The 12741-nt window shown below is 49.0% G+C and overlaps 1 protein-coding gene across 1 annotated transcript in view; it reads left to right on the top strand.

Annotated features, from left to right (window-relative positions):
* Window positions 1–12741, top strand: part of ralgapa2 (Ral GTPase activating protein catalytic subunit alpha 2) — a 91365-nt gene that overhangs the window by 38544 nt on the left and 40080 nt on the right. Inside the window, 7 exon segments of the mRNA XM_060052345.1 lie at window positions 461–551; window positions 750–929; window positions 2128–2325; window positions 4173–4366; window positions 4630–4728; window positions 5358–5513; window positions 11893–12028. Coding sequence (XP_059908328.1) covers window positions 461–551; window positions 750–929; window positions 2128–2325; window positions 4173–4366; window positions 4630–4728; window positions 5358–5513; window positions 11893–12028 — 1054 coding nt within the window.

Here is a 12741-nt window from a genome sequence, read left to right on the forward strand (position 1 = left end):
CTTCCGACTGAATCTGTAAGCACGACAGCGTGACCCGTTATTAGATAATAATATACTACGTGATTGGTGATGCGGGCGAGGTGAACCCAGGTTGGGACACCCCCACCCAGAGTGGATTATTCCGCTTACACCACAGTTACCAACAATAAGAAGATATCAGTTACTTTAATCTTTAACCCTAGTGTCTTGATATCAACTCAATATTGTCATTAAAATACAAATATTACACCACAATGCTGTCAGTATATTGTTCTTGCATTGCTCAATTGCTCATTGACCTAAATGTCTCCTTCATGTCTTCATGTTGTATTTCCAGCGATCTGGAATCGTTTAAAGGCAGGGACGTGTGAATGTGTGTGTGACTTTAGAGACATTAACACTGGCCACTCCAGGTACAGATGTGTAGTCTCACCTGTTGACTCTCCGTCCTACATGTTGTATCTACTGTGCCGCGGTCCAGATCCTGATCCGGCGAAGCAGCAGTCCGGTGGAGCTCGACAGCACTTCCGACGGACAGACCAATCACATACGGCCCCAGCTCCGAGAGAAAAGTCAGACGCCACGCTACCATACGATATTTATTCCTGCAATGATCATTACACAATTTGACATTATTTCAAGTATTCCGACATCGTGGCATCCTGTTAATCCCTCACACTGTTCCGCCACAAAGCGGCGGCCCCCTCTGGGCCCCCCCCCCTTGCGGACCTCCTCCATGCCCACCGGGTTTGTCTCCCCTGCCCACCCAGGCGAGAGCATCAGCAGCGACACGTCCAACGGCTGCCCCACGGACGCCGAGGCCGCCTGGCAGACGTGGCAGGCCTACGAGGAGGAGGCCGACAACCAGTCCACGCAGTCGGCCCACATGGACGTCACGGCGGACCCCCAGAACCAGAGGAACCTGCTGCTCAGCCAGGAGGCCCTGGCAGGTAACGTGGATCGAGGGGTCGGCGCCGGGGGGGGCTCTCGGACTGCTCATTGTGGGACTCGAGGCCTTGGAACAGTTGCTCTTTTATTGGTATTCTTTCAATGTTCCTTAATAAATGTATTAAAGGCTTTATCAAAACAGTGGCTTGCCCTAACTAATTTGGGTTCTCCTTCAGGGTTCATCTAGACTCTTATTTCCACCTCGTTATTAGCAGTAAAAAATATTATAGCCCTGGGATTAGTTCTGAGGCAGATCCTAGAAAAGTTCATTAAATGGCTTTTAGTGGAAGCTCTTGGCCGAGGGCCAAAGTCAAACTCAGGCTAAAAATATGCAGTGAAAAAGGCAATTAGAGGGAATTGTGATGAGAAATGCTACATTTCCCCTCCACCATTCCCTTTTTAAATAATAAATATCCAATCAGGCCGCTGAACAAATCACTTGGGCTGTTTTTAAAAGGCAATCGCTTGCATAAAAGCTCCTAGGCCGGCGCGGATTGAATTGCCCGAATTAATTACAGGTGTGGATGTACTGCCCCACTGGCCATAGGACTTCGGACCCCCACACACACCCTGACCTTTCCGCAGATTAGCTTTAGCTGTGGGCCCTGTTAATGTCCTCGTGGAGGTGGAACTCGAGCTGCATGGGAGTGTCGCAAAGCCTGCTCTCTCTTCACCTGTAGCCTTGACCGGGGGTCAAGCCCTCGGTCAGTCTGGATTAGCCATACGATCACCTGGCAGGTGTTAACTGCTTGAACACACACACACACACACACACACACACACACACACACACACACACACACACACACACACACACACACACACACACACACACACACACACACACACACACACACACACACACACACACACTCACACACTCACCCTTTATTGGGAGGTTTACTTTGCTGTGATAGTCATGAATTTGCATCTCGACTCATTGTGTAAAACCAAGGAAGAGATGATCTCTCTACCCGAGCCCCTCCCCTCCACCATACCCCCCTCCCTCTCTCTCTCGCCCAACCTCCCTTGACGGATTAGATGTTCCCCACCTCCCTTGTACACAGTGTATTGTCTGGGTCAAATCCAAGACTAATCATTACTGAACTCCTCACGCTCCCTCTGTCTCCCTCTACTCCCAACCCTCTCCCCTCCCCTCCCACCCTGTCCATTTGTTGTTGTTGTTGTTGTTTGTTTTAGGTTCTGATTGTCCCCTCCTCGCTCGCCCTGCGCCCCTCTCCCAGCACAACCTTTATCTCACTCACAACTATCATCATCCCAACCTCCACCACCACCACCACCATCAGCACCGGAACCAACACCCCAACCCTCCGTCCTCGCCGGCCCTGCTCGTGCACACCGAGTGTTCGCAGTACTGCCACCTGGAGAACTCTCTGAGTCAGTCTACTTTATATAGTCTACATATACCTCATGATCTGGACCACGCCCTGAGCCCAGTCTACTTTATATAGTCTACATATACCTCATGATCTGGACCACGCCCTTAGTCCAGTCTACTTTACATAGTCTATATACACCTCATGATCTGGACCACGCCCTGAGTCCAGTCTACTTTACATTGTCTATATACACCTCATGATCTGGACCACGCCCTGAGTCCAGTCTACTTTACATAGTCTATGGGCGCATTCACACCCGGAAAGACCTTTTAGTTTGCTCGCTTTGGTCCGGACCAAAATACAATGTTGGTTTGGTGCGGTTCCTTTTGACATTGCAATTTTCGGTCCCAGAATTTGACAACAAACCTACATGCGTGCAAAAATCGTTCAATCATTGGACAAATAGGTCTGGGGTGGGGTAAAGCGTTCAAACACCTTCTCCCTCATCCTGGTGCTGAATGTGTAAAATGCATCGGCATTTTTTGAAGTGCGGTCGCTTTCACATCTCAAGCGAACCGCACCAGGGTTCGTCTGGAAGCGAACCAAGACCACCTCTCAGGCTGGGTCTCGGTCCGACTGCTTGGGCCGCACCATAGTTTGATGGTTTGTATTCACACCAGCCCAAAAGGTCTGCACCAGCGATGTTTTCGGATTTTGTTCGAACCAAACAAGGCAGGTGTGAATACGCCCTTTATATCTACCTCATGATCTGGACCATGCCCTGAGTCCAGTCTACTTTACATAGTCTATATACACCTTATGATGGTGTACACACCCTGAGTCCAGTCTACTATACATAGTCTATATATACCTCATGATCTGGACCACGCCCTGAGTCCAGTCTACTATACATAGTCTACACCTTATGATGGTGTACACACCCTGAGTCCAGTCTACTATACATAGTCTATATATACCTCATGATCTGGACCACGCCCTGAGTCCAGTCTACTATACATAGTCTATATACACCTCATGATGGGGACCACTGCTATATATTTACATAGATAGATAAGACACCGGATGAATAAGTCTACTTTACATAAGATCTAGACACCGGGTCACTACTTGTAACCCCAATGATTTATACACTCATTACATGTAAACAGGTATACTTAATGCAATTTATACAATTAACACATGTCCATCTACCTTTACAATCACAACCTGAAAAAGATCCTACAAATACAAATCTACAAAATATCAATTCCTCATCATAAAATTGTAGACATAATCATATTCCTGCTACTGTCCACTCGGTGGCGCTGTCGGCTGTTAACCTCCTGTTGTCATCCTGTGTTCATCTTGATGTTACACGTGTTACATGTCACCTGAACCGGTTTCCATAAAGCTATGAGAAACATGGATGACTTAGTTGTGTCCCACCCTCCCCATCCCACTCTGATCCCATTGAAATGTCGACAAATTGCTTGGATGCAATTGTGCAAAAAAAAAAAACAGGTTGTTTAATTTAGTATTTTATTTTATTTCAATGCATCACACACTTGAGGCCTCAACCTCAAGAACAATCCAAGAAGAAAATAAATACATGCTTAGAGTAACCTGTCTAAACAATGGGGCGGTTGGGTGAGTAGGTTATAATCGGTTCATCTAGCTATACGTTTTATGGAAAGAGGCACCCAATGGCAACAATCACAAACACGCTATCACAGTGACCAAATATAGCCTTCTTATTTTTCCTCTACCTAAGCAGTGATGTGCACCACCGGATTGAAATGAATGTAGCATTTTCAAACTCCCACTCAGGGCATTAATATTCTACGCATTGCCATAAGCCTCCTCAGTAATCAGTTCCTCCCGACTTCCTGTGCTGGGGCCGTGCAGACAGCAGCGAGTGCCTTGCGGATGACGTCAGCATCATCGCCGGCGGCAGCCTGACCGGTTGGCACGCCGACTCGGCCTTTGTGCTCTGGCGAAGGATTCTGGGTATCATGGGCGACGTGAACAACATCCGCTGTCCCAAGATCCACGCCAAGGTCTTCTGCTACCTCTACGAGATCTGGCACAAGCTGGATAAGGTAACTTTTCAATTGCTCAACAATTTTGTAGACACAGAGCATCTGCCCTGTGTATTGTCCGGGCAGTTGCACATTTGGGCTGCGCGAGGTCGTTCGCAATGGGCGGTTGATGACGTTTACGTCACACGGACCAAAGCCGAAATTCTGAATCTGAATGGCCCTTTGAGTCGCTGCATGGACATCTGTCTCCATGCTGTGGGTCAAAGTGCAAAGTGTTGAAGTGTGTTGATGGGCTGTAGCTGAGTGCACATGTGTCTCCTCAGATCAGGGACAACCTGGGCATCAGCGTGGACAACCAGTCCTCGCCCCCCCGGCCGCCGTTCATTCCCCCACTGAGGATGCTGGCCTCCTGGCTCTTCAGGGTAACCACACCTCCTTCACCCCAGATACGCAACCAGTAGTAAAATGTGCAGAAATGTATTTCATTCAAATTGCTATTGGTGGTGAATAAAGTGAAAAAACAATGGTGTTTTTTGAATAATGGAGATCGAAATCGCCTGGCATTTGCAAAAACGTCACATTTATATTTAACCTTGTGTTTCTATTACCTGTCGTAATATAAGGTTAATTACACCGAAGTGTGTGTAATTGACGCCAAATTAAACATTATTATTATTATTATTGTGGAAGATACCATTAAACGTAACATCCTTTTCATTTGGAGTGAGTTCAGAGACAGACATTTATGTTCAGTTCCTTCCCTGCAGCAGGATAGGGAAAAACAAGATTAAAGACACATACACAAAGCATGGATCACCCCTAGATGCTCACGCTAGTATCTCTCTCTCTCTGTCTCTCTGTCTGTCTGTCTGTCTGTCTGGCTGTCTGTCTGTATCGCTGTCTGTCTGTATCGCTGTCTGTCTGTCTGTATCGCTGTCTGTCTGTATCGCTGTCTCTCTCTCTCTGTATCGCTGTCTCTCTCTCTCTGTATCGCTGTCTCTCTCTCTCTGTATCGCTGTCTCTCTGTGTGTGTGTGACGTGTCCTTGGCAGGCCACCACGTTGCCAGCAGAGTACAAAGCAGGCAAGCTCCAGGCCTACAAGCTCATCTGTGAGATGATGACCAAGCATCAGGACGTCCTCCCCAACAGCGACTTCCTGGTTCACCTCTACCACGTGATGCACCGGGGCTTCACCAGCGACGACCAGGTACGGCCAGCAGGGGTCGCCAGATTTTCAGTCTTTCTGCCATTGTATTTTTATTCCGTTCTTTGTCTGTGTTCCTCATCACCCGCAGCAGATGGCGCAACAGCCCAAGCTACCTGACATGCAAGGCATTCAGCCCCCGTTTTTAGATAGTTCTGCAGCATAGTAGAAATGCCTGATTTCATCTCGGCCGCTATAGAGAGATGCTGCCACTATACCTGGCCACTTCCCCCTTCCCACTGCTGGGGTCAGTTGAACCCAAACCCCACGGCCCCACCCTGTTATATCTTCCCTCCGTTCACCACCTAGTCGGGGTCATCTTGAGGACAGATGCGGACAATGGGAAGAGTGGGGGGGCGGGGGTCAAAGGGGTTTCCCCGTCAGCTGGTTAATGCTGTACACTCGCCGTGACTGACTGACTGACTGACTGGCGAGCAGTCCGGTTTTTTGTTGTCTTGGCCCCACGGCGGTTCCTCTCCTTCCCTCCCGGGCTGAAGCCCCACCCTGGGTCTCTGTTTAAACCTGGCCCGGCTCCATCCCTACCAGCCCAGGGCCTGGCGGGAGGCGATTGAGCCCCCCAAAACAAAGGGTGATGGGGATAAAAGCGTGGGGAGGGTTGGGTTGGGGGGTCTGGGGGGATGCGGAAGGGTGTCTGTGATTAAATTCCTTTGTTTTGGATCTGCGTATCTGTGTGTGTGCGCGCGCGTGTGTGTGTGTGTGTGTGTGTGCGCGCGCGCGCGTGTGTGTGTGCGTGTGTTTTGCGCGGTCACCCCTCGCGGCCCGGGTTTCCATTGCGTCTTGGCGGCGCGACAAGCTTATTAGAATGTTTTCCGTGTCGTTAAATAATGTTTGGAGCCCCCGCCGCGTATACGTGATTAATTAAGGATTGATGTCTGTCGCGCTCCGTCAGGCGCACACGTTGGGCCAGGGGCCCCCGAGTGGCCCTTTGTGTGTGTGTGTGTGTGTGTGTGTGTGTGTGTGTGTGTGTGTGTGTGTGTGTGTGTGTGTGTGTGTGTGTGTGTGTGTGTGTGTGTGTGTGTGTGTGTGTGTGTGAAGGAGCGGAGGCGGGTAGGTATTATTTTTTGGGGCGGTGGGCGGCTGAGCAGGAGGGTTGGGGAACGCAGTATAGAGTGGAGCAATGATTGTGTGGGTCGTGGGGGGTTGGGGAGGGGCACACACACACACACACACACACACACACACACACACACACACTGAGGGACAAGGCAGCATTCTCCAGCTTTTGTTGTGGCTCTGGATAATGCATAGGGGGGGCCCAGTGCAGGGCTGGCCACCGAAGCGTGCTCAAATTGGCCGGAGAAAAGGGTCCTCACGCAGCACAATGGAGGACAGCCGCACGCCTGCTTAACATAAGAAAGTGCCTCTTACTCACCCCCCCATCCTCCCCCTCCACCCCCTTCCTCTCTGCCCCCCTTCTTCCTCCCTCCCTCCTCCTCTTTCTTCTTTCCTGCCACACACACATGCACACACTCCCAAAACACGTCCATTTTCCAGTCCATCAGACTCTCTCTTACTACTCCATCCCACCACTTTCCTCTCCTCCTCTATTTTCCTCTTTAGCTGCCGGCCACTAGGGAACGACGCCCACCTTAAGCTTGAATTGGATGATTGGATGATTGGATGATTGGAAGATGCTTAATAAGATAATAACAATAATGGCACCATGAATAACTCTTTTACATATTTCATTCATCCTTTTTGCTACTGTACAGACGGAACTGCCGTATCACGTTTAGTTTTTCATTTCTATATATGTATAATTTTTTTATCCCTCCGTCCGTCGGTCGTTACTAAGGTTACCCTCTGGCGATGCGCACTGCCGGCCACAATGGAGGGACTCCCCCCCCCCCCCACCCCCCCCCCACCCCCCCATGCAGGCACACGTGAGCGCGCTCACAGGGTAGACAGCAGTCACCCTGGAGGGGCTGCAAACCGACAGAGTGCCAAGGTCAGGGCTGTTGACCCGGCTGTCCGCCCGCGCCTCTGGCCACCGCGAGCTCCGCTAGGCCGCGGCACAATGGCAGTAACCTATCTAATGGGACTGACTAGCCTTGTCGCTTGCCAGCAACACAGTATGTGGGCCACCATCCAACCCCGACTCGATTTTGAAACAACAATGGAAGGAAAACTGCAATTTACACAATACCTTGAGCCTTTTGCAGTTCTAGAGGCGGAGGCATGATTATTTGCCCATGAATGTAGCGTCAAAGACGCGGGTGTATGTATGAACTTGATACTGCCTTCCTTGTGCATTCGAGGAATTTCCAAACATCGCCTGAAAAATCGTGTGTGTGTGTGTGTGTGTGTGTGTGTGTGTGTGTGTGTGTGTGTGTGTGTGTGTGTGTGTGTGTGTGTGTGTGTGTGTGTGTGTGTGTGTGTGTGTGTGTGTGTGTGTGTGTGTGTGTGTGTGTGTGTGTGAAGAAGGAAAAATAAACTGCTACCTTTCCTTAAGAAAGGAACCATTTTCGACTCTTTGATTGCAGTCAGATTGCAGTGATTACATTTTGCCAAGTGGATACACTTGGTTAAACCCCGAGTGGTTAAATACATGTCTCAAAAAGCTGCTCTCCTGGCTCCACACTAAACATACCCCCTTTTCCAATGGAGTACTTTATTGAACAGGTGGGAACAGCAGCACCTTTGTCCACCTCCTCCTCCTTGCCATTAAGCTTAGGGTTGGTGCGGTTCAGCATGGACTTGGTTTTGGCACTATCCATTTTTAAAACCATTAAAACCTCTCCTCGAAACATTGTGGTTTAGTCAAAAAGACTGTCAAAAAACTGTCAAAAAGAGCTACCTGTTTAATTAAGTGACAGCACATCTCAAAACCTCTGTTTCCTATTTGTTATGAGCTGCTTTGCTCTCTTCTGCCACAGGGTGGTAACAATCGTCTGCAAATCGCTATTTTCCTCCATTCTTGGTTCATGCATAATAAACCCATTAACACATCCAGGATAAGGCTACTTGGAGCCTGGTTTACTCGCGATACATTATGACCTTGATAAGCTCGCTATTCATAACTTTGTGTAAGAAGGCTAGGCAAGGCCAAGAAGCCGAAAGGAATTATGAAATCAGCATTTTATCTGTCTATCGGTTGCTTCAAACGGCGTAATAACAAGCTGTTTCACCGAGAGATGGAGCCACGTTGCCAGCCAGCTCGGGAAGCAACAACATCATATTTCATGTTTTTCTCGATATTTGAGGTTTGCCAATATAGTTTTTGCTCATTTTACCTAACTCATTCACGCATCTTCCCTGCTTCTTACCTGCTTCTTACCCGCTTCATAAAGTGTGCGGGCGGGTAGGTAGACAGACAGGTAAGCTAGGTAATCATTTAATTTGGGCCTTATTACAGGCCTGCGACAGCCACAGATGGCAGATCATTGAACCAGGGCATTTGATTTATTGATCGGTGTCATAAACAAGAAAAATCCTCCTGAAATGTCAAAAATGCTTCCAAAATAAATTGCCTACCCCAAATTCAAAGTCAACAAATGAATGTAGGCTGTCAAAATGCCTTTTATTTCTGACAAAAAATGTAAAAAAGCATTTTAGGTGCATCCTCTGTTTTTAAACTAGCTCCCTCATGAGGGTAGCACCTACTGCCATTTGGCCGCTGTCACTATCATTGGCTCGGGCCTCATGCTCATGCAAAGCTCACTGATTGGCTGACGTCAGATCAACTCCTCTAGCCTGTCAGCAGCAGATGGTAGGCCCGACCCCTGATCAATGGCAGTTGGAGAAATTGTGTGAAAAAAATTAAACGAGTAGATGCATGATTTGAGACGGTATTGACATGGACACCGTGGTAATTGTATACAACAGTTAGAGAAATTGCCCAACCCCTTCCCTTGACTTCCACTCCTGGGTTGATGATTAAACGTCTCCTCGCATAACTGTACAGGTGCACCGCGGAAACCCCCAAACCTTCTCTGATAAAAGGTCTGTAATCCCCAAGGGAACCAGGAATTGAGCCCGGTGTGCCACAATGCGAGGGCCACCGTTGAGGGGCCCGGAAACATGTGTACACTGTATGGACCAGAGTGAACCTTGGTACCCCCAGTGTGTGTGTGTGTGTGTGTGTGTGTGTGTGTGTGTGTGTGTGTGTGTGTGTGTGTGTGTGTGTGTGTGTGTGTGTGTGTGTGTGTGTGTGTGTGTGTGTGTGTGTGTGTGTGTGTGTGTGTGGGGTGCGCGCCAAATGAAAAGGTCAGGGGCGACCCTTTCAGAGACGCGTTAATGCACCTTTTGTTAAGGAGGTGACTGTTCCTACTGCCAACACAAGACCACACGGCGGGGCCCAAATTCCCACTTTTACGAACACAGACAAACACACAAACGCACACAACCCTCCTACTCACGCACCTTACAGACATTGTCCCTTGCCACTTTCGTAGGCAATTGGAAACACTTTGTACTCTGCGTCGCCGGCTTCCTCGAAAATGCTCATTTCAGGCAATCAGGCGACCAGTTTGTTGCATGTTAATTACCTCCAACTGCTCGCCGCAATATGCCTCGGAGGTTAATTACCAGAGAAACAAGGGCGAAATGGGCCCGCAAGCCCACCACTCGCACTCTTTCTCCCTCCTCTCCCTCTCTCCCTCCTCTCTCTCCCTCCTCTCTCTCCTCTCTCTCCCTCCTATCCCTCCTCTATCTCCCTCATCTCTCTCTCTCTCTCTCTCTCTCTCTCCCTTTCTCCCCCTCCCTCTCCGACAATGTTTGCCGTGTGTCAGGGCGCTCTGTGTTTTGACTCCCTACTTATGGCCCCCGTGTGTTTACTCTGCTCCTCCTTTGTTCTGGGGCGCTCTGTGTTTACCAAGGCTTCATTTGAGGTGATAAATGCCACAGGTTAGGGAGAGGGGAGGGGGGGGAGGTGGTGTTGCGGGGAGGGAGGGAGGGAGCGAGGGGGGTGTACAGTACTGTGGCGGGCACAAGCGTGTCTGCTGTTTGCTGAGGTGCCCCCCCCCCCCCCCCCCTCTGGGCGCCCTGCGCGAGGCGCGGTGGAGGGGGATGTTTGAACTGTGCGATTTACACGCGTTTATGGCCATGGAAGGAGGCAGGTGTTTCAGGCGCAGCCAGGGCGGGCCTTTGGTACACAAAAGCATGCACACGCACGTCCCCCTGATATGAGGGCCGCCGCCCTGCCTCAGGTCCTGGTTCCTCTGGGGCGTTCTCACACCGTCCCACCGCTCTCATATAATAATAATAATAATAATACATTTAATTTAGAGGCGCCTTTCAAGACACCCAAGGTCACCTTACAGAGCATATAGTCATCATTCAAAACTATGTAAAACAGACTAGGAATAAAAGGAAAACAGAGGTTAAACATGAAGAATAATAATAATTAATAACACTCAAAGACGCCTAAAGTGAAGGGGGGACCTCACTAACCACCACCAATATGTAGCACCCACTTGGGTGATGCACGGCAGCCAATCGGTGCCAGAACGCTCACTACACACCAGCTTGAGGTGGAGAGTTAGGGATGAGGTGGAGAGTGAGGGAAAAGAACATATTTAAACACTATCGACCATATTTAAACACTATATGTTCCCCAGGGCTCCGGGATCAAACGCACGTTTAATTTTCTTGGTTTGTTGTTCCTCTTTTTTAATGTTTTTTCGAAAAGGGGGAAAAAAATGCAACGCAGGGTCAGTGGTGAAAGCGCTTGCTGTGTGTGTGTGTGTGTGTGTGGGGGGGGGGGGGGTTGCGTGTCCACATACGTTGAAGTGAGGCAGTGTTTGTACAGCGCGATACCGCTGCAGTACAGCATATGTCAGAAGTGGGGGAGAAAAATAACCCATCTGCCACTAAAGCCGTCTGTATCACGACAGGACAATGCCCTCTACCTGGCTTTAATTACAGGTGTGTGTGTGTGTGTGTGTGTGTTTGTGTTTGTGTGTGGGTGTGTGTATGTGTGTCTCAAAAGGTCGGTCTTCTTTGCACCCATCCTTTGTAGTGAACAATACCTCTGCTGCATCTCTCTCGCTCTCCCTTTGTCACTCTCATTCTGACGGCTCTCCCCTTTCTTTCAGGGGAAAATGGACTGTTAAATGCCTTTACTCTGCGAGCACGTTCAAAATAGGATGTATTTAATTCTGTGGGGGGGTGCAATGATGTCGATGGCTTTGCTGCTTTTTTTCCGATGGCACTATATAACTCATTGTTCTTACTCAACTGGAAACCTAAAGTGGTGGTCCTAGTCTCATGTGCTACCACATAAAACAAGACCACGGAGTCCTGTTATTACTCAGAGAATCACCTTCTGTTTGGATCCAATGTTTTTCTTACAGAGCTTATTGTATGTATGTGTATGTGTAAAATGAGTGTGTGTGTGTGTGTGTGTGACTTCGACCTGCAGGACATCCTCAACACCATGATCCGGTCCTGCTCCCCGCGGTTCTTCTTCCTGGGCCTCCCCGGCTTTTCCATGTTGGTGGGAGACTTCATCACAGCAGCCGCAAGAGTCCTGCACACTGACTCACCTGAGGTATACTGACGCAACTGGGATGTCATGACGCTCACCTGGGATATACCGACACTCACCTGAGATATGCTGACGCTCAGTTGAGGTATACTGACTCAGTTGAGGTATACTGACTCCCACCTGAGATATACCGACTCTCCCATGAGGTCTATTGACTCTCCCCTGAGGTATGCTAACTCTTACCTGAGGTATACTGACTCTCACCTAAGGGCTACTAACACACTTGAGGTTTGCTTTCTCACTCTCCCCTGTGGACTCGTATGACCTATTGTTCAGTGAGTTAATATTCACAAGAATGAAGGACGTGTTCAATGTAACACGTTCCATGTATGTATCGTATCTCCACATGTGGGGCGTTGAGAAAGGGATCATGGCTCATCTATGGTCTGCTCTATTGCGTCCTGCTCCTGCTGTCCACTTCCTTGGTACTAATGCTCTATGCATTGCAAATGTACACACATTAACCCTGCCTAACCTTCGGCAAGGGTAAAGAGGTAGAACCTTTTGGTGTATTCCATATAGCTGAGGGGGTGTCTAGTGAGTTGGTCAATCCATCGTCTGCTGCAGCAGCAACTGGCACCAGAGTCCCAGCGTACATGTTCACAGAGATCCATTCAAAACAGCACTCGGGAGTCCCATCGTTCCACTTTAACATCCAACCTATTTTATTAGAGAATTACAAGTAAACAATAAATGCGTAACAAAATAAACCCATCCATGTTC

The sequence above is a fragment of the Gadus macrocephalus genome, chromosome 5, assembly GCF_031168955.1.
Source record: "Gadus macrocephalus chromosome 5, ASM3116895v1".
Lineage (NCBI taxonomy): Eukaryota > Metazoa > Chordata > Actinopteri > Gadiformes > Gadidae > Gadus > Gadus macrocephalus.